General features: G+C 46.2%; 1 protein-coding gene across 1 annotated transcript; it reads right to left on the bottom strand.

Annotated features, from left to right (window-relative positions):
* Nucleotides 1-204: 204 nt before the first annotated feature.
* Nucleotides 205-21,259, bottom strand: LOC306939513 (V-type proton ATPase catalytic subunit A-like; the record flags this gene model as incomplete). The annotated part of the gene is made up of 6 exons (XM_079524100.1): nucleotides 205-507; nucleotides 1,821-1,992; nucleotides 3,271-3,365; nucleotides 4,110-4,310; nucleotides 19,980-20,043; nucleotides 21,210-21,259. The coding sequence occupies 6 exons, from the start codon at nucleotides 21,257-21,259 to the stop codon at nucleotides 415-417; spliced, it is 675 nt and encodes a 224-aa protein (XP_079380226.1). The 3' UTR covers nucleotides 205-414.
* Between the last annotated feature and the right edge of the window lie 1,661 nt (nucleotides 21,260-22,920).

The raw sequence follows: 22,920 nt of genomic DNA, 5'->3' as shown, positions 1-22,920 counted from the left end.
GCAACTACATGTAAACTGTCTGGTAACGGAACTTGTTGCGGCGTCTCGCATCGTAGACGAGTGCCGATGAGCGATGAAATGGACTGGATAAATAACAGCGTTGCTATATTATTATAGTCACAGGTCACATAATAATAATAATAATAGGACTTTCCAGCACCAATTCTTACAAGGAACGCAGGTGTGTATAGTTAATATATAATGTGAACGAACAACTGGACTGACAGAACAATGTCGGAATGTTGAGAGTTGGAAGTAAGCACTCGAGGAATGAAGAGAAACAAAAAAAGACATCCAATGGCCTTTTGGTAAGACTTTTTGAAAGCAGTTTGGGGCCACTGGGGTTTGTTTGTTTGTTTGTTTGCACCACACCACACCGCACAGCACTGGGAGGAAGAGGGACATGATGATGGTTCACTCTTCCAGGGTTCTGAAGGCGTTCTGCATGTCCTCCAACAGCTGGGCGTAGTCTGCTTTGATCTTGGCCTCGCCGTCCTTCACCGGGTCCTGAAGCAGACCAATAATAATAACACGTTAGTTAAAAGATACATTTTAGATTCGTGGAACAGAACTTGAACAATGGCACTTTTAGTCATAGTCTCCTTGAATAGTTTTCATTTCGTTTGAGTCACATTTTGGTCACCTGGAATGTCTTAGTGTTAGTCGACTAAATCTACAGTTGATTTAGTCAACTAAAATGTATTTTGGCGGGCCTTGATGCCGTCGTAATGACTGTTTTTACACTTGCTGAAAATAGCCCATCTACAAGCTCACAACGCGTCGCAGCACGACACGTTGTGAGCTTGTAGATCTGCTATTTTCAGCATGCAACCAAGTGTAAAATGACTTATACTGGATCTCTAGTCCCTTCCTAACATTTAGTCTAGTTTTAATTTGTTGACAACATCGACAGTATATTTAGTCATAGTTTTCATTTAGTTTTCGTCAGTGAAAAAAGGTAGTCGACGGACATTTTTCGTCATAGTTTTAGTCGACGAAAACAACACTGGAACAACGCACAAGATTTACTTCATGTTAATACAGAGTGATAGTTGCCGACACGTTTAGAATCGATTGTCTTCATTGATCAAGTCAACCACAAGCCCGAGAAAATCAAACATCGGGATATTTGCTGGCGGGAACGTTGGCCAAGTCTGTTAGTCACTTTCAATCTGGAATCCCTAAATTTGGGTATGTCCTTATAGGCAAAAAAAAGTCTGAAAAAGACAAGCTCACGATGCGCTGCATTTCATCATATGACATGCATCATTCGTTGTCTTCCCTCTCCTCCGAACACGGGCCGATTGTGTTTGTGGAGAACTAGCTTGACAAAGCAGGATGCGCCACAGTGGAATCGAACCCACACAACCTCCACGGTGGTGGTGGGCAGGCACTTCACCGCTGCACCAACCCTGTGAGTGCCTCACCTAGGGCTGTCACCATTACAAGTTTAAGCTGACGATGAATTGTCACAAATAATTGCAATTAACGATTTAATTGTGTTTTTTTTTTGCATTGGAACGTTACAATGTGTATCGGATAGCCTTTTGGGCTTCATAATCACAAATTGCACAGGGCAGATATGACAAATAACATAAATATACAGGGGGAAAAAACACATTTAATAGATTTGTCTTTCCAAAAATATTACAAAACACGTAAACTACAAGCTTGTAAATGTAGATCAACTATTTTCTCTATTTTTGAAAAATGAAAATGAAAATTTGTGACTGGAAGAATTTGAAAAAAAGATGTATGGACATTTTGACGATGATTTGGCGCTTCTATAATCATTGTGCCGGTCCCCAACCATACCGTACCTTGAACTTCATGGCGCTGATCTTGTAGAGGATCTCTCCCATGTGCTCTCGGATCATGGACCAGGTGATCTTCTGGTCGCTCTGCGCCGTGCTCTCCACGGCGTGGCGCGCCATGTCGTAGAACGCGATCATGTTGGACAGGATGCCCACCGTCTTGTAGAACGGACAGAACCTGTGTGGTGCAGGGAAAGAAGTCCCGTTATGAAATATCTAGTCTCACGTAGCCAGACAATTATTCCACAAAGTCCGAATGCTATATAGAGTCTGGAACTATAGCAACCCATGAGCTGAGTAAGGAAGCTGCCATTTCCGTTCACGGAAATATATTTTAAAATATCTTTACATTTTCTTTTTGCATTTTCTTTTCTGCTAAGCAACAAGCTATACATGCTTAGGTGTTTTCTATTTATATTGGGATAAATCTGCGCGACTGTAAAGACGAAACGGAAGTGGGGAGGAGGCTCCACTTCCGCTTTATCGCTTAGGCATGACAGCTCTTCCGTTGGTCCAGACTGTATGATGAAGCTTTTGGAAATTGCGAGAGTCAACAGTCTGTGACATATCTGACACTAATACAATTGTATGGAAGACGCTTCTAAAACATGCAGCATTGGTAGTTGACCACTTCAAATGCTCCAATCTTAAAATAATAACAGACAAATAGCCGATCCACAGCTGCAGATCAGCTATTTCAGTTGTGCAACGTCACATTCTGCTTCCACAGAAGACATGGCTGCCGGCTTCTATATGGAATCCCAAAAGAGTGACCGAGAAGTTGAGAACTTTAACAGTATTACTGCGTAACCCGCGTTCCCTGCTATTTAATCCAATATTCTACGCTGCCGAGGTTGTTATGATCAGAAGAACCAGCGGCCATGACAATGCGAAACGAAGCCACCCTGCACAGCATGTTGTAGTCTAAACAAACGGCCCGTTCACATGCATTGGGCTCAATTTCCCAGAAGCCCTAGCAGCCCAGAGGATGACTTGATTCCCAGGTTTCGTCGTCATAACGCGACGGGTCCGGGACAAATCCGCTATTTCTTTAAAATGATTTAAAAAAACGGCGAATTAAACACATTAACCCATTTTGGGCGGGAACCCCTTTTGGTGTTAGCATTATGTTATGCTTTAGCTATTGAAAAATAGCAGATCTACAAGCTCGTAGCGCGCCACCGAGTGGCGCGCTACGAGCTTGTAGGTCTGCGATTTTTTAAACATCGAAGAACGACTGACATAGAAACATAGCTCTTTCAGAAAACTGTCAGGATGTAGAAGACCTTTTTAGAATCTGATCTCAGGTCAAAATGGGTTAATCCACGAGAAAGAAGTAAAATACTATTGTGTCATCATCACTGTCAACTGTCAAGCCTGGTAGTCATCTGGACAAGGAATAAAAATAAAAAAAAAGGTACACTACACATCAGTGTTTCTTTTTGGGGTTTTTTACCTGTCGTAGGGGGTGTAACCGTTCTGTTGCAGAAAGTCGTCCTTCAGCAGCTTGGCGACCTCTAGCGTGATCTTGTCCGACTCAGCCAGAGATGCCTGTTATACGACTACAACGGGATGAGGAGACATTAGTGGATGTTTTACAGCTTGAGTTTAAAATAATAGTTAATGTGGTTAAAAGCTAAAAAGGTGACACAGATAAGTTCCAGGTCTTAAATGTTGGTTAACTGGTTCAGACCGTACGACGTGTGGGCACGTCATCGGCCATCCAGCCGACGGATCCAGAGGACACGTCCTAGCGCATTTTCGATGATATCAAACGAGAGAAGAATATTCTGCATTTTTCTCTTTTTTTCTTTTGAGTTGGACTCCAAGGCCACCATACTTTTGGCTCTTCGTTCATCTGCGGTCCCGTTCACTTCCTACTTTACCGCGGCAGAAAGAATGGCTCGTCTCTCCTAATCTAAGGAGCTCTCCGTGGTTTTGATCAGATGGATTTACTAAGCTCTTAATTTCTGACTTCTCACCTGCCTCTCGTTCAAAATATGAACACGAGCGATAATATTGAAACGAAAGAAAGGTAAGCAAGAAAAAATATGTCTCCGGTTTGAACGGAACAAAACTCATAGAGCTTGTAGGTCTGCTATTTTTGAAAAATCGAAGAACGACTGACATAGAAACATAGCTTTTTCTGAAAACTGTCAGGATGTAGAAGACATTTTTAGATCTCAGGTCAAAATGGGTTAATGTGGTTAAAAGCTAAAAGGTGACACAGATGCGTTCCAGGTCTAAATGGGTTAAATGTTGGGTTAAACGTTGGTCATTCCGTCGTCTCCTCACCTTGCCGACCAGCTGTACGATCTCGGCCAGGTCCTCCTCCTGCAGGATCTCCTTGGCCTTGGTGCGCAGCGGCACGCACTCTGGGAAGTGCTTGTCGTAGTACTCGTCCAGAGCGAGAGTGTACTTGCTGTAGCTGATCAGCCAGTTGACCGAGGGGAAGTGCTTCCTCTGGGCCAGCTTCTTGTCCAGACCCCAGAACACCTGCACAAGAAGAGAGAAACACACAAACGAGAATGCTAGTGTGAAACTATAGGCCTGAACCTCAATTAGTCCGACACTACCAATCTCTAATTTGATGTTTTTCGATTTAGAGATTGGCCTAATTGGTTATATTAATTAACAAATAGTTTGATTTTGTTTTAAAAGGATATATATATATATATATATATATATATATATATATATATATTGTGAGGTTTCGGATGTAAATCAAACACAGGGCTCAGGTTAACCAGGGTCTGGACTTCTCTAGTCACGGATTTTATTTTCTCAGGGTTTCTCACAGGGGGAAATAAACAGTGTGAGGCAATGTTCAGGGGGGTGAAGCTCTGTGCCTCTGGAGTCCGGTCTGTAGGGTGAGAGGGCACAGAGTTACACACTGACAACCAACAGAAACATACGTTGGGGCCCTGGGTCCACCCAGGGCGGTCTACCAACGTTAAACACCCGATAATAATCCTCTTCTTAGCACTTCACTTTTTTGGACAGTTGGTACGGCGGCCGAGCCCTAGGGGGCGCCCTCGGGCCGCCTGACTGCCGCAGGTGGGTCTAGAAGAGGCTTTCTCTGGTGCGCGTCTAGACACGGAGCCCGGCCCAACCGGATCTTCAGACGGATACGGTTGAGTGGGTGGGTCCTTCACCGCTATACGATATCTTCGGCCAAATAGTAATAATAATAACAGCTTCTCAATGTCTCTTCCCCTGCGATCTCTTCTTTCAGATCGAGGCGCTCACACAATGTCCATGGGAGCTGGCCAGGCTCGAATTGTTAATCACCGTCTTCTTTAACAGTCTTCTATGGCCGTCCATAGAACGTAAGATTAAAGGTGGGCTTACGACCTGAGATGAATGAAGGCGTCCGGGAGATGCGAGCTCCTTGTCCTCGCATTGATCGACCGGGCCATTTACATATATTCGTCCATAGACGCGGCTGCTCCGCTCTCCGTCTCCGCGTCAGGACTGCTACTGCTGCTGCTCCATGAAGCCTATGAATGGATAGAGTGGTGAGGGTGTGGATCAGGCATATAGGAATGTGGTACAGAGAGGCGCTGCATTTCTATGCCACTTACCACCCAAGGCTCGCTCTACGAGCGCGCTGCGTCTCTAGCTCTCTCTACGTGGTGAACCAACCTGCACTGACACGCGAGTCCGTCTGTGTTTATATAGTCCTCGTTCAGGCTCGCAGGTGAGTGTGGTTACCTGACGAGTAGGCGGCGGCATCAACCCTGACTGGCCGAGTAGGAGGTTCGGTAGGTAGGCGTTGTCTACCACGACACCCAGAGCGCGTCTCGTGACGTAGGGTTTCTGTCTGCTTGGTGCGCTGCTGGTTACCATGGCAACGTATGCCGGTGAATGGTGGCTGTCACTGGAGACACCACACATCCTCCCCCTAAGCTTCTCGCCCCCGCCAGAAGCTTCACTGACCTGTCCGTCTTCGTACCGCCTCGAGAGTGCATCGGCGTGTTTTAGCTCTTTACCTGGGCGGTGTTCCACCTTGAAGTTATAGTTTTGCAGCTCGACGAACCACCGTGTCACTCTGTCGTTCCTATCTTTGTTCGTCGACATCCACTTGAGTGGTGCGTGGTCGGTTATGAGCGTAAACCTCCGTCCCCATAAATAATAGCGCAAGTGGTGAATTGCCCACTTCACCGCTAGGCATTCTTTTTCTACTGTTGAATAATTCCTCTCGTGTTTCAATAGCTTTCTGCTTATGTATGTGATCGGGTGCTCGTCGCCCTCTATTGTTTGTGCGAGCACAGCGCCGACGCCGGTGCCGGATGCGTCCGTGTGCAGCGTGAAAGGCTGGCTAAAGTCTGGTGTGACCAGTACCGGCTCGCTGCATAGTGCCGCTTTCAGCGCTTGGAACGCAGCCTCGGTGCTGTCGGTCCAACATACGTGGTGGGGCAGGTTTTTTTTTGTTAGGTCGTGGAGCGGGCCAGCCAGAGTGGCAAAGTTTTCCACGAACTTTTGATAGTATGAAACCAGGCCGAGGAATGATTTGACTTGTTTTTTGGTGGTGGGTCGGGGCCAGGCCTGTATTCTCTCCACTTTCTTTTGTTGTGGGCGTATGCAGCCCCGGCCTATAGTATAGCCTAAGTAGTCCGTCTCCGTCCAACCAACCCGACACTTCTTTGGGTTGGCGGTGAGCCCCGCGGTGCGTAACGCGGCCAGCACCGCTTCCACCTGTTCTATGTGTTGGGACCAAGTAACGGAATGAATGATGACGTCATCAATATAAGCGGCCGCGTACTCTCGGTGCGGGCGGAGGACTTTGTCCATCAGGCGCTGGAAGGTGGCCGGCGCGCCGTGGACTCCGAACGGCATTGTCTTATATTGAAAGAGCCCGTCGGGGGTAGTGAAGGCAGTCTTGGGTCGGGACCGGGGAGTTAACAAGACTTGCCAATACCCTTTTGTTAAGTCCAAGGTGCTCACGAACCGTGCGGGACCGAGTCGCTGTACGAGTTCGTCGACGCGCGCCATTGGATAGGCGTCAAACGCGGAGATCTCGTTTAACTTCCGAAAGTCGTTGCAGAACCTCAGGCTGCCGTCTGGTTTGGGGACCAGTACGATGGGGCTGGACCATGGGCTATACGACTCTTCTATCACGCCTAATTCCAGCATTTTTTTTACCTCGTCGCGGACCGCCTCCCTCCTGGCCTCGGGGATCCTGTATGGGCGGAGGCGCACGACTTTGCCCGGCAGCGTGTCGATGTCGTGCTGGACGACATTGGTCTGCCCTGGCAGTTCGGAGAACACATCTGTGTTTCGGTCCAACAGCTCCCGGACGTCCTGCGCCTGCTGGGGGGACAAGTCCTCGCCCACGGCCACTGGTGGGATCTGAGGAGAGACAGCAGTTAGGAGAGCAGGTAACGGGATGGCCTCGGGCTCGTGCCATTTTTTTAATATATTAATGTGGTATACTTGCGTCTCCCTCCTTCTTCCTGGCTGACTGACGCGGTAGTTTACCGGGCTGAGTTTCTCTACCACCTCGTAAGGTCCTTTCCAGCGGGCAAGGAATTTACACTCCGTGGTGGGCACGAGTACTAGCACTTGCTCTCCGGGCTTGAATTCTCGTATGAGCGCGCCTCTGTTGTATATGCGCGCTTGGTCGGCCTGTGCCTTCTGCATGTGCTCGCGCACCAGTGGCCACACGCGTTTTGCGCGTTCTTGGAGTGTGACAACGTGCTCTATCACGCTGCGTAATGGCGAGGGCTGGCTCTCCCAAGCCTCTTTAGCGAGGTCTAGGAGGCCGCGGGGTCTCCTCCCATAGAGGAGCTCGAACGGAGAGAAGCCGGTCGAGGCCTGGGGAACCTCTCGTATGGCACACAGAACATACGGGATGAGGCGGTCCCAATCTTTTCCGTCCTCCTCTGCTACTTTTTTTAGCATTTTTTTTAATGTCTGGTTAAATCTTTCAACCAGCCCGTCCGTCTGCGGGTGGTAGACGGAGGTTCGAATCTGTTTCACCTTTAGCCATCGGTACAAGCTGGTCATGAGGCGTGCCACGAAACATGTGCCCTGATCCGTTAGGATTTCGTCCACGACACCCACCCGGCTAAATAGCATCATTAACTCGTGTGAAACAGTTTTAGCCGTGGCGGTGCGCAACGGGATGGCCTCTGGGTAGCGCGTCGCGTAATCAACTATGACCAGGATATACTTGTGGCCTCTGGCTGATTTAGGCAACGGGCCGATTATATCCATCGCAATGCGTGAGAACGGAACGTCTAGGATTGGTAGGGGTATAAGCGGCGCATGGGCTACTGCGCGGGGGGCCACCAGCTGGCACTCTGGGCACGCTCTACAGAAGCGCTCGACCGCGCTCTTCACTCCCGGCCAATAGAAGCGAGTGACAATTCTATCATAGGTCTTTTGGACCCCTAGGTGGGCACCTAGCTGGTGTGAGTGAGCCAAATACATCACACGTAGGACGTATTCTTTTGGGACCAACAGCTGTTCTACAAGCTCGCCTGCCTTGTCCTTATAACACCGGTATAGAAGGCCCCGCTTCACTACAAAGTGTGGTAGGGAAATTTCACTCACCCCAGGGTTCAGGACGCCGTCGACGGCGGACACGTGGTTCCGAGCCGGCGCCAGGTTCGGGTCGGTCCACTGGCCGCTGGCGAACTTCCCTTGGAGATGGGCTGGCGGCGTGTCAAGCTCTGGGAAGTGAGTGAATGGGTCGTCGCTTGCTTCTCTCTCTGGTGCGTCGGCGGGCGGGAGGGCCGGGTTGCTGGGCCCGGGCCGCTCGGTGTCTGGGGAGGTGGCGTCCGATGAGGGCTCGGACGGGGTCCCGGCGAGCGCCGGGCAGGCCAGGCGGGGGCCAGCACTTCGTCGACCCCTCCGGCGTCGGCCCCCCGGGGGCCTGGCCCGCCAGTACTTCTTGAACAGTGAGCAGTCGGTGCCAATCAGAAGGGGCACCGGGAGGTCGGGGACCACGCCCGCTGTGACCTGGGCGTCACCCCGTGGGGTCTGCACCTGGAGCCGTGCCACTGGGTAGCGGCGCACGTCTCCGTGTACACAGGTGACCGGGAGGCTCCGGGGCCCGGTACTGGTGGCGAGGTCCGCCCTCACCAGCGTCACCACGCTGCCGGAGTCCACCAGCGCGTGGGTATCGGTTCCGTCCACCCGCACCGGGATGGTGGCGCGTCGGAGGCTGCCCCCCGTGTGGAGGCAGGGCCGGCCGTGGTCGAGACTGGCGGCCGACGCCATAGAGGCATCCGCGTCGCGGGGCCGGTCCGGGCAAGCCCAGGAGAGGTGGCCTCCTTGACCACACACATAACATCTCCTGGCCTTCTGGGTGCGCTCGTTCTGCTGACTCGCAGGGGGTTGGGACCGAGAGGGTGTCGGTTGCTGCCGTCGCTTCTCTCGTCCTTGTCTGTCGTCGGCCTTCTGGGTTGGTTCACTGCGTGTTTGCTTCGCCATGTCGATGCTCACCTGGTGGTTCTCCAGCAGGGCCACCAGGGCATCGACGGAGGTGGGGCTAATGCCGGCAGCATATTCTTTGGCCTTGGGTGGCAATGCCCGGACGGCCCGGTCAACTACTATCCGCTCTATCCATGGCATGTCCTCTCCTGTGGTTAACCAGTTCTGTGCCAGTCTCATTAGACCTGCGATCTGGGGCCGGGGGGCTTCGGAGGGCGTGTATGACCAGAGATGGTACCGGTGGGCCCTGGCTGGAAGGCTGTAGCCCAGGCCGGACAAAATGGCCGCCTTCAGCCGTTCGTAGTTTTGGGCCTCCCCGGCGGGCATGTCAGTATAGGCCCTCTGGGGCTCTCCGGACAGGTACGGGGCCAGGATGTTGGCCCACTCGTCTGCTGGCCAGTGCTCTCTGGTGGCGGTGCGTTCAAACACCTCCAAGTACGACTCCACGTCGTCCTCTGGGCCCATCTTGGTGAGTGTGCCCCCTCGTGGCCGGCGTTGCTCGCCCTCGCGTTCGAAGGTGCGCGCTAGGTCCCTAACCGCATTCTGGAGCTCTGCCTGGCTCCTAAGCAGGGCAGCAATGGCATTGGCGTGTTCCATCGCCAGCGATGATTTGGATCGACGATACCCACGTTCTCCACCAACTGTGAGGTTTCGGATGTAAATCAAACACAGGGCTCAGGTTAACCAGGGTCTGGACTTCTCTAGTCACGGATTTTATTTTCTCAGGGTTTCTCACAGGGGGAAATAAACAGTGTGAGGCAATGTTCAGGGGGGTGAAGCTCTGTGCCTCTGGAGTCCGGTCTGTAGGGTGAGAGGGCACAGAGTTACACACTGACAACCAACAGAAACATACGTTGGGGCCCTGGGTCCACCCAGGGCGGTCTACCAACGTTAAACACCCGATAATAATCCTCTTCTTAGCACTTCACTTTTTTGGACAGTTGGTACGGCGGCTGAGCCCTAGGGGGCGCCCTCGGGCCGCCTGACTGCCGCAGGTGGGTCTAGAAGAGGCTTTCTCTGGTGCGCGTCTAGACACGGAGCCCGGCCCAACCGGATCTTCAGACGGATACGGTTGAGTGGGTGGGTCCTTCACCGCTATACGATATCTTCGGCCAAATAGTAATAATAATAACAGCTTCTCAATGTCTCTTCCCCTGCGATCTCTTCTTTCAGATCGAGGCGCTCACACAATGTCCATGGGAGCTGGCCAGGCTCGAATTGTTAATCACCGTCTTCTTTAACAGTCTTCTATGGCCGTCCATAGAACGTAAGATTAAAGGTGGGCTTACGACCTGAGATGAATGAAGGCGTCCGGGAGATGCGAGCTCCTTGTCCTCGCATTGATCGACCGGGCCATTTACATATATTCGTCCATGGATGCGGCTGCTCCGCTCTCCGTCTCCGCGTCAGGACTGCTACTGCTGCTGCTCCATGAAGCCTATGAATGGATAGAGTGGTGAGGGTGTGGATCAGGCATATAGGAATGTGGTACAGAGAGGCGCTGCATTTCTATGCCACTTACCACCCAAGGCTCGCTCTACGAGCGCGCTGCGTCTCTAGCTCTCTCTACGTGGTGAACCAACCTGCACTGACACGCGAGTCCGTCTGTGTTTATATAGTCCTCGTTCAGGCTCGCAGGTGAGTGTGGTTACCTGACGAGTAGGCGGCGGCATCAACCCTGACTGGCCGAGTAGGAGGTTCGGTAGGTAGGCGTTGTCTACCACGACACCCAGAGCGCGTCTCGTGACGTAGGGTTTCTGTCTGCTTGGTGCGCTGCTGGTTACCATGGCAACGTATGCCGGTGAATGGTGGCTGTCACTGGAGACACCACAATATATATAATTCTTTTTTTATTGGGAGAAACCAAGCAAGTATATGTTAAATCAAGTACCCCCCACAGCCCAAATGGAATGCTCCTCTATTGCATTTATTTATTTTTATGTTATGCAATCAGAGGGATCAGACTGATGATTCCACTGCCAATCTGTCAATTTATTTTGTAAAAATTCTGTAATAGTCAACTAACAGTCGACTATACCATTTTGGCCATCCATAGTCGACTATATTAATCCTTAATCCAGTGTTGATTTTGTCGACTAAAACTATGACGAAAAATGTTCGTCGACTACCCCTTTTCACTGACGAAAACTAAATGGAAACTAAATGAAAACTAAGCTATGATGACTAAATATACTGACAATTTCATCAACAAATAAAAAACTAGACGTCAGGAAGGGACTAGTGGACAAGAGATCCAGTATAAGTCAATTTACACATGGTTGCATGCTGAAAATAGCAGATCTACAAGCTCACAACGCGTCGCAATGCGACGCGTTGTGAGCTTGTAGATCGGCTATTTTCAGCAAGTGTAAAAACAGTCATTACGACAGCATCAAGTCCAGCCAAAATACATTTTACTCAACTAATACAACTGTAGATTTAGTCGACTAAAACTAGACTAAGGCCCTTTCCCAATTCCTTTTTTAACCCTACCCCTCATCCCTTGGCCCTAGCCCTTATCCCTTGGCCCTTCCCCTTGTCCCTTCATAATGAGTGTCAAGGGGTAGGGGGATAAATCATCACCCTAGGAATTGGAACGTCCCTAAATATTGAACGTCCCTTGTAGATATTGATATACAACCTGTTCTCAGAAAATAGCTGATCTGCAAGCTCACTACAGGCCAGTGGTCCCCACACTTTTTCATGTCAAGGACCCCCAAATTGACACGAATTAGCCCGCAGACCCCCATTTGAAGAGATATGCCAGGCACCCCATATATTTTTACGAATCTAGCAGTGTCACGGACCACCAGTGTGACATGCATTAGTCCATGGACCCCCATTTGATGGCATTTCTGTCTCTGGGATCCCCAATTTATATTGTAAAATCAATGTTAATTAACTCTGAGAGTGTACAAATGGACCCTTATGGGTCCATTTGGTTCCAAACTATCATTTAGCTGGGGACCTCCTGGAAGTCTCTCAAGGACCCCTGGGGGTCCCCATAACCCACTTTGGAAACCACTGCTATAAGCTGTAGATCGGCTATTTTGGGAGAAGAGATGGAACGTAAATATTTATGGCTGTGGTTATGATGAAATAAATATATTGTAATTTTGTCTCATCTTGGTAGCCCACCAGAATGTAATTCAGCTAGATATAGCTCATTCTGACACACTGCTCAACAGTTGTACCTGATTCATTGATTATTGTATTAACAGTTTGTATAGAATGGGTACAGTTATATATCATAATAGCCTACAGGGTTAGAAAAAGGAAAAACAATTTACAGTATAGAAAGAAGGGGCTGTGGTCACTGTGTTCATTGTTTTTAATATCATTAAGAACAGAGTCATTTTCTATCATGGAAGTCGTGGTATGCTAATAATAATATGAATGATAATGTTTCAAATTCAACAACATTTAGGACAATCGTGATTCATCTCCATCCAATGTACAGGCTGTACAGCAGCTTGCAGACTGTTCCATAGCTGGTTTGCCTGGGGGGAAAAACCAACACCATTGCTAATTAGTTATGTAACTTATGCAACTTGTGGGGATTAGCATAACATTGGTCATGATAATACCATACCAGCTATAACTGCAGCGAGTAGCCAACGTTATGCAGCGACAGCGTTATGTAGGTACAGTAGGATATTTCACGGCTTTTAAGAGCTCCAAAACTGCAGAATGTTGACATATCGTGGTCTGGGGGTCGGACTGATGCCTGCTAGTTAAGCTAGTTTGCATCCGAGTTGTTCCACCGGGGCACCGGCGGTAAATAAAAAATAATAAAGCGCTGATGCAAAATTAATGGGTAACGTTACCGTAACGTTGTATGAATGCAACGCCGTAGCATATCGTTAGTTCAAGTGAGGTAACGTTAACCTTTGCTAGAGATTGCGATATTTTTGGCGATGCAGATTGTTAACACATTCAAATAATATTGGTTAATATCATATTCTTCCATAAGTTCCATAATAAAGGACTGAAAAGGCGTCTTACCTTGTCCGCCTTCCGCCCTCTGTGTCATGTCCTTCCGTTTGAAATCTGGTCGCGATATCCCTTGGTTTGAAGGGGATCCTAACCCTCGCCCTTGCCCCTACCCCTCGCTCCAAAGAGAATTGAGATAACCCTTCCTCCTCACGTGAACGCGCATCAGCAAGGGGAAGGGCTAAGGGCGATGGAGAAGGGGGGAATTGGGAAAGGGCCTTAACTAAAACATTCCAGGTGACTAAAATGTGACTAAAACTAAATGAAAACTAGAGACTATGACTAAAACTAAAATGTGCTGCCAAAAACAACACTGCCTTAGTCACGGGCGGCCCTATATGAAATAGGCCCTATATGAAAACTAAACAAAACGCGTGTGACATTAACGCTCTTTCCCAATTCATTTTTTAACCCTACCCCTCAGCCCTTGGCCCTAGCCCTTATCCCTTGGCCCTTCCCCTTGCCCCTTCATAATGAGTGTCAAGTGGAATCATCCCCCTAGGAATTGGAACGTCCCTTATAAAAACCTATGGCATCGCTGTGCGACGCAATTGTGCAACGGAAACCCTTGGACGTAAACAACATCCCGTTTCTGTGGTAACGCCAGCAACCTGTATAATGCCTTCTCCTGCTGTTATTGTTTCTTTCGCTTGTGCGATTCAACTTTTTCTGCGGCTGACGGAGGCGAAACAAGCGGGAGCAAGGAAACGAAGGTTCATCCGACATGTGGGAGTATTGGTGGCGCAGTTAGAGGTATGTAGACCCGTAGCAGCAAGCTCGTGTAATAATAAGCTCATAAGCCCTCGAGCTTGGCAATGTTGTAACTTATAACGTTATTCATTACAGCTTCGAACTAACGTTAACCAACGATTGATTTGTATTTGTTTAACTAGTAACTATTATTTATTTTTCTTTCAAGTCTGCTTGGTGTAAAAGGGATAGGCAAAATAAGCCACTGGCTTCAACATAAACCATTTGTCTGTAGGCCTATAGTGCAAAGTTATGATCAAATGAATGTATTCCATGTTCATTCTATGACCAAAATAAACTGAACTGAACTGAGTAATGCTATCCTACACATTATTGCCTTTATTAGCTTGGGGAAGGTGGGAATCCTTCGCTGTAGGCCTACAGTCTGTACACATTTTCAGGGACACTTTGCTCAGATATTCTACCTGATGTTACACCCCTGTCTTCTACCAGTGTAGCTGAGGCTAGCAGAATCAGTGTTTTCTTTCAAATCACTTCTAAAAGTGGTTTCTGCTTTTGTTATAAGATCATTTTTGTTGCTGTTTATTCTGTTATTTATTGTTAGGCCTACCCATTGATTTTGTGTTTTAAGTATGCTGTTTTAACCTATTAACTTTGTTAGGAAAATAAATTGATTCTCATTACACCTGGTACAACATAAAAATGACAAACTAAACAAACTTCTCTTTTTTGTTTCAATTGCAGAGAGGTCGACGTGCAGTTTACTGCCAGTTGAACAACACCGTGCCTGTCCTGCGGTTATGGTTTGACGTCGAGAGGGAGCTGAAAGCTGACTTCCGTCTCACCAGAAGGTCAATGAACGCTGTCCAGAGGCTACTGCACAGAGACCAGGACCATGGCTGGGGTAATGAAATGGAAGTCCTGGTCTACATCTACTGGCTGGCTCATGGTCTCTCGTACCGGTGTGTGTTGAACACGTTCAGCATCCCCCTTTCCACTTGCCATCGAATTATCCACAGAGTGGCCAAGCACATCTGTCGCCGCCAGAGCCTCGCCATCCGGTTCCCTCGGGCAGATGAGCTCCATGCTGTCGGCCAAGGATTTGCCCACTTGTCTAAAACCCCAGCTTTCAACAATGTAGTTGGTGCGATAGACGGCAGCCATGTGAGGATCAAACCCCCAAAGACCCACCACCTGGACTACTTGAATTACAAGAACTTTTATTCAATTACCATGCAGGCAATTTGTGATTCGGATGGGAGGTTCTTGGACATCTTTGTGGGTTACCCTGGGGCAGTTCATGACACCCGGATCATGAAGAACAGCACCTTTTTCAGGGCCAGACAGTACCCCCCCCCCCCCCCCCCCCCCCCCACCCCCCGCTACATCCTTCTAGGTGATGGCGGCTACCCCTGTTTGGAAACACCAATCTGTCTCATCACACCCTACAGAGAACCAGTTAATGGAATCGTAGAGAGAAGATTCAACATCTGTCATAGAAGGGGCCGTGGCATCATTGAAAGGGCTTTTGGGATGATGAAGACGAGATGGAGGACGACACTTTTCAAGGCCCTGGAGGTGAAGCCCACATTCACACCAATGGTCATTGCCACCTGTGCCTTTCTGCACAATGTGTGTATGGACAATGGAGACACACTTGAGCCAGATGAGGATGTTACTGCAGACATTTTCGAACCCCGTGCTCCCCTTGAGGGCCTGGCCAATGGCGAAACCTCAGGGAATGACGCAAGAGACAGGCTAGCCGCTCTGGTTACAGCCCATGCAGACGGTGTATAATACATTGTTTGATTATTATTATTTTATTATTTATTATTGAGGATATATTGTGATTATCCCTGCTGCTATATTTTCCAATTTCCATTTAGGCCTTGCGTCGACTTTTTTTTAAATGTCTTCTAAATCATTTTGAAGACAGTTTTCTGAACTACCTCATGTTTCTATGTCAGTGGTGCTTATATTTCATGTCAAGGATCCCAAAAAGAAGCAAAGATTTTAGTTAATAACGTTTTTCAAAAATAGCAGCTCTACAAGCTCGTAGCACGGCACTCGGTGCCTATGTTGCCTAACTTTTTGCTTCTATTTTATTTTACAAAAACTTTGTATGGCAAGTAATCCACTGTAAGCACTATTCAGATGTTACTTTTCTTATGACTGAAGGAATTTAATTTATTGTGCTCTTTTGGTTTGAAAGAAGAAACCAAATTCACAGTTGCTTTGTATCTGCAGGGTGGTTATCTGGTGTAAACCACTGTCCTGTACATTAGAGGAAAGTCATTGTTTATTTGATGTTTTGTTTTCATTGTCCTTTATCTTTTTTTTATTTAAGCATCCATCTCATGGAAGCATAACTAACAACTTCTTTGAGATACTATTCCAGTATAGTGCTGCCAGAATTGGCCAAAAATTACTTTGGTTCGAACGTATATAATTTTATGAAATATTGCAGCCTACTATGCTGTAAAACTTCTTTCTTTATATGCTCTAGTCGTGTATTTTGAGACCATTCCGTTACCAATGTGGCCTTTTTTATGCCCGATTCTATTGTGCATTACTACTTTTTATAGTTCCTATATCCCAAGGCTTTTTGAATGGGAAATTGAAAAATAAAACGACATTGTTTGGCTAAAGTGCCTAAAGTATTTTTCTTCAATCTCACAGGCGACCTGATGCATATCAATGACAATGCTTGGACAACTTATCTAGGAACTATACACTGATCTGTACATTACTGTAGTCCCAGAAGTTCGTTTCCTGTTACATTACATTTTCCCATGGCTTTGTTTGGTTCAGCATCAGATTTGAACAGGAAACATGACTGTGTTGTGTGCTTTTCCAGTTCAAGAGACAATCCAGGCGGGAAGCACGCACATCTCAAGTGTACTGGTGCTGGACATAACTATACATAAGGAAGGTTGGATGTCCGCACACCGTGGTTAAGCTTGTGCGGACATCCAACCTTCCTTATGTTTCAAACCTGCTTCTGAGCCAACCAAGCTATGGGAAATTGAACACAGGTATACCACCTTTGAAAACTGGAAGAAATATAACGTTTGAATTAACTTGCAGGTACAAGAAAGGTTGGACAAAGGCAGGTAGTATATAATGTATAAAACAAATGGTTAAAGTAACTACAATTGATTTCTCAAACAGAGTCATTTATTTTAAATTAATATACAAAAAGAAAAACATGGCATGAAAAACGCCCTGAGTTTGACATTGTATTACAATATACAGTAGAACAACATAGCAGCAACACTGCTGTACCAGCAGTGTTTAAAAATAGCAGCAAACAGCTGGAACAGCAGTGTTCAGACAGCAGCTGAAAGAAAACATACCCCCTGGGTTTCAAATATTGTAAACAATTAAAACAGCAGCCAAAATAAAACAAATTGAGCAACTAAGATGGTGGATACGCTGTGATATGGTGCTGATATTATATCAGCACCATATCACAGCTTATCCACCATCTTCTCAAACAGCCCCAACAAACGGTCAGTCTTCTCCTCACTCGCATCGAATCTCTTCTGTTCCTTTTCGCTCTCGTCTTTGAGGAACTCAACAATGCTGGTGCTGGTCTTCTTCTTTTTAGGCGAAGGACCATCTGTAGATGTGGATGGGATTTCAGGGGTAGGGGTTGTGGCAGACATGGAGGCTGAGGTTGAGACCATGCTGGAGGCTGCTGAGGGCTCTACCATCTCCTGAAAAAAAAGTAATAAGGAGGAAAGGAATTACAGTATGTTCTGCTTTTACACAACCTCTGAAATGCCCCCCCCCCCCCCCCCCCAGTAGCCATTACACACTGGTAAAGCATTAGACTTGTTTACAACAGCGTCCACCAGTTTCAATTCATCAGAAAATTACCATTAGATTTTTGTTAGGATCTGGCAGATCTGGAGAAAATGAGGCAACCAGCAATAGAGGATCAACATATGGCCTGCCACCAAGCACCTCATGCATGTCTGGGAAGAACTGCCATGTTGCAGCCGTTTCTTCGCCCCCATCTGTCCCCGATCCCGTTTTGGGAGTTCTGAGGTCCTGAAAGACAGACAAGACAAATTATTGATTTCCAGAGAAAATAAGTTGTGTGTAAGGTTGCTTTGTAATAAGCAACCTTACAATATTTGAAACCCAGGGTGTTTTCATGCACAGTGTTTTTTTTTAATTAATTTAAAATACATTAATCTGTATTTAAGAAATCAATTCTTGTGATTGTAGTTACTTTAACTATTTAAGAAAACAAACACTGAGATGTGCAGATACTGTATGTTGAATTGTTTACTGTGGATTGGGAAAACATGTTAAGCTAATCATCTGGAGATCCCCAACAAATAATTTGGGAACCTCCCTGTGGGTCCCAACACAGGTTGAGAACCACTGACCCATCTGTGTAATAAATATGATTTTTGGCAATAGCATGTATAACACACACACACACACACACACACACACACACACACACACACACACACACACACACATACCCTGTATTTATTTTTGAGATTTTCCCACTTCTTGCCAGCCTGCTGTGATGTGATCTTTCCACCCAGCCCCAATTCTCCGAGGAGTTTTCTGTATTAGACAAAATGATAATCATTCATGGTAGGCCTATAGACAAGCTAATAAAACCATTAACGTGGTCAAGCGAAATCAATAAAGAATAATGGCCAGCAGTGCTGTCAGCTAATGGGTATCCTCTAAACAAAAACAAAACTTTTCCTCACTCCCAAAGAGGTTTCACAGCACTTTTCGATCTTTCGAATTTCACCTCATTCTCAGCCCTGAACCTGATCAAGGCTCTTGTTTGTTCAGGGGTCCCTGCAAGCATGCCAGAGGATATAATATGGTGCATAACGTTAGTTTGATGCAATTGGTCATAAAACAATACCACAGGGCTACTATCACTGCACCGAGTAGCCAAGCCAGAATGTCAATCAGTCCGACACTGACAGGTCGGACTGATTGATGATGAATAAAGCTGTTAGCTAGCCAAATGAATGGGTAACGTTACGTTAGCCATGGTTCACATGACGGTCGGATTATGTTTATTATTATTATTTATGTTTCGTATTATGACTGTCATGTTTCAAGGCTAACGTTACGTATGAATGCAACACCGTAGCATATCGTTAGTTAACCTTTGCTAGAGATTGCAATAATAATGAATAATCGAGTACTATCATAATAACAAAAAAAATAAAATGTAGCTTACATTTGTGTGCCGTCTTTCTTCCGCCTGCTCCAGCCATCTGCAAAATGTATTTGTTTTTGTTTTGATTTCGAGGATGCGCAAGGCATTGTGGGATACCCCTTGCTTTTAAGTCTGGTCGCGAAGTCCCTTCATTTGAAGGGGATCCAATCCCTTGCCCTCGGCCCTAACCCTCGGTCCAAAGAGAATTGAGATAACCCTTCCTCTTCACGTGAACGCGCATCAGCAAGGGGAAGGGCTAAGGGCCATGGCGAAGGGGGGAATTGAGAAAAGGCCTAACAGTTAGTTCTCAACGTTTTTTTTCTCCGAGTCAAGGACCCCCTCAAATTGACATGCAATTTGGCTGCAGACCAAAATAGCAGATATACAAGTTTGCTAGCGAGGCAGGAAGGAAGTGCTGTGAGCTTGTAGAGCTGCTGTTTTTGAATAGCCAACATATAAATAGGCATTTGGTTAAAATGTAGCCTGGAACTATGCTTTTTATGGCATAGGCAGCTCCCGGCAGGATCCGCCGGGAGAAACTATGCGCAGCTGCGCGACATGAGACTAATTACTTAGAGCGACACAGAGAGAGAGGAGTGTGTGTGTGTACACGTGTGCGTGTGTGTGTCAATTTAACAAAGGTGCAGACAATCAGAAATCAGCAGAGAGTGAGAGATGTTTGCACTACTCTATGCCGAATTGAAGTGGACTTTTTTTTTTCTCCCTGGAAAAAAAAACGTCTGGGTTTCCAAGGCTAGTTAAAATGAGACAGACAGACAGAGACACACACACGTCTAGAAACGAGAGCATACCTGTACAATGCCCAACGTGGCTGAAGTCACAGGGTCTGAGAAGTCTCCACCAGGGGGCGATACACTAAGGAGAGTTTACATTGTTATTAAATTGGAACTAGTATACAGTGGGTTAGGTTAGGTTACCTAGGTTAGGTTAGGTTACCTAGTGTAGCAATCATCAATCGTTGCAGAAGAAGACAAATCAATAGTTACACACACAGTATTAGGACAACCATAACCTATGTTGACATGGATGGAACAGCAGAAGCAGAGGCCTAGTCACAGTCAAAACAGAGCAGAAAGGCTTTATCTTTCTTTGTGTTTATTTTCTTTTCTACTGATATGCATTTTGTTTCTATTTCTATTGTCTTTTTCTTCTTTTCTTGCATTTCATTTTGTTATGATTCCGGCTTGATGTTGTATTATGTTTTTGTTTCTGTAGGACTACACTGTGGTGCGAGATTAAAATAGGGTGCATTTTGCATCCCAAAACACAGTATATAGTTAAGGGAGGCAATAAAACAACGACCTCTGCATCCACGGGATGCACTACTGTACTACTGTAGTAAGTAGCCTTGCCGAGCCATGAGGCCCATAGGGCAGGAGCCTATCTCCTGTTTCTGTAGCGTGAGGCAGCTTGATGTACAAGTACACCCCCTGGAGTATGTCGCAGGGACTTACCCCCAATCCAACCCTTGATGCTGAGTGTCAAGCAGGGAGGCACTGGGTCCCATTTTTTAGAGTCTTTGGTATGACCCGGCCGGGGATTGAACCCCGACCTCCCAGTCACAGGGCGGACACTCTAACCACAAGGCCACTGAGCTGGTGGCCTTGTGGTTAGAGTACTACTGTACTGTTTTTTAATTCTAGTTTATTCTGCTAGCTTTAGTTATAATTCCGTTTTCTACATGAATATAACCACATTATAACCATGTAATATGGTGAAATGGGAGTTAAATGCTGCAATTTGTAAAAATGGCAAAATTATGACTCCCAACGTCGTTGCAGTGGGACTCATAAAATGTCCCTGGGACTCATCTAAAAGACCATCCCTGCATCCTCCCGGGACTCATTACATTGAAAACCTATTTACATCACTGCTCACTTATAAAATAAAAATAATGTATAAAAAAAGAAGATGGAAGGCTTCATGTACTGTACAAATCATGGTTTCAACTCACGCTCCTACGATGCTGACGCTGCCCTCTCGCTCTGGGTTTCCGAGGCACTAGACTGGCGCCGAGGTACGCAGGATAGCCGCTGTCTGCAGGACCACAAGGCACAGAACCACCGTCCATTCTGGACGGGAACCCCTTGTTTCAAGCGTTATGTTATACTTTAGCTATTGAAAAATAACAGGAAACATAGGTTTTTCTGAAAACTTAGGATTCAGAAGATTTTTTTTTTTACAATAATAGTGTGGCAATAGCCGATCTACAAGCTATTGTGTTGCAAGGCGTTGTGAGCTTGTAGATCTGCTATTTTCAAAATGTTTGCGTCTTTCTTATATTATTTGACAATTTGGCCATAGTTTGTCGATTACTTTTGATGCAGTAATGGACCTTTTCTCTCTTCTTTAGGTATTATTAAAGGTTTTAAAAGTCCTTAAATTGCCCCCTGGGGGTCCCCAGGAGATCTGACATATCATTGCTAAGTGTGGCACACAGACTTTGTGGTGACTTAAATAAAACTATAATCTACTTATAACACTGTATAATTGGAGTAACAACTTATAAATACGTGTTACACATTAAAAAGCATTTCATTGTCATATTGACTTATAAGGTCACGTATGAGAACATTGTAGTCGGCCTATAACACTATAATTACTGTTATAAGCATTCATCGAAGTCACAACACATTATGAAGCCTTTTCTAATGACTTAGTTAATGTCAAGTATCATACTACTTTATTAGTAGGCTACTGGTCACTCACAGAGTTTGTCTTTTAACCAGGGTCATAGCTTTATCACCAGTAAGACGCCTTGGAGGCGAGAAGCGTCCTCTCCCAAACCACAGAGCTTCTTAATACGGCACAGTTGAGAAGCAGGATTTAAACTATTAATCTGGTGTCAGTGAGGTCAGATGTACTGTAGAGTTGCTGGCCGGCTCCATATATGCAAATCTAGTATGTCAAACCATGTATGGCTATCCAGGGTTTGATGAGGTCAGTGTCGTGATCTTCATATGGAGATCCAGTTGATGATAGTCAGCTCCACACATGGAGATCCATGTGTTATTATTGTACTTTTTACTCCACTACAATTATTTGAAAACTTTAGTAACTTGTTACGTTGTAGATTTCTTTATATTATTACAAAACATGCATTGACCACTTTATCCCTATATACTTCGGGTCTACATGTTCACAACGAGTGAACGACTATGTATGAAGACACTATGCCCTGATTTTCATTACAGGATGATCACTATTGCCAAAAGAGTGCTACAGTGATGACAACTTTTAATAGGCCTACCTGGTAGAACCACTAACCACCAGATGGTGCTGTTTGACCAAATTATATGTTAACCTCCAACCTGCCACATCATCTGTTGTAGAAGCTCATTGTCAGAAAGGACAAGGGAGGAAGCCAGGCTCGTTGGTCTAGGGGTATGATTCTCGCTAATTTTGACCCCTGGAGGTCCCTGGGGGTCAAAACATTTAAGTAGAACATTATTTAACTACATTGTTTTATTTGTATGACTTATTGCACACTTGACATAGTATTATAATGCATAAATCAATACACTTATTTTCAAGTGTTAAGACACTATATGCCATAGTGTCTTAACACTTGAAAATAAGTGTATCAGGCCATGAAATCAGGCCATAGTGACTATGGACTGATTTCCATCACTAGTAGTATTATCACAACTGCCAATGGAGTGCTAACCCTAACCCTAACTTTTAATAGGGCTACCTGGAACTTTAATAACTACTTATTATAACCACAAGATG

This window comes from Electrona antarctica (genome assembly GCF_951216825.1).
Source record: "Electrona antarctica genome assembly, chromosome: 16".
In the NCBI taxonomy this organism is placed as follows: Eukaryota; Metazoa; Chordata; class Actinopteri; order Myctophiformes; family Myctophidae; genus Electrona; species Electrona antarctica.
The sequence above is the reverse complement of the archived record's forward strand: the minus strand, read 5'-3'. Positions and strand labels throughout refer to the sequence as shown.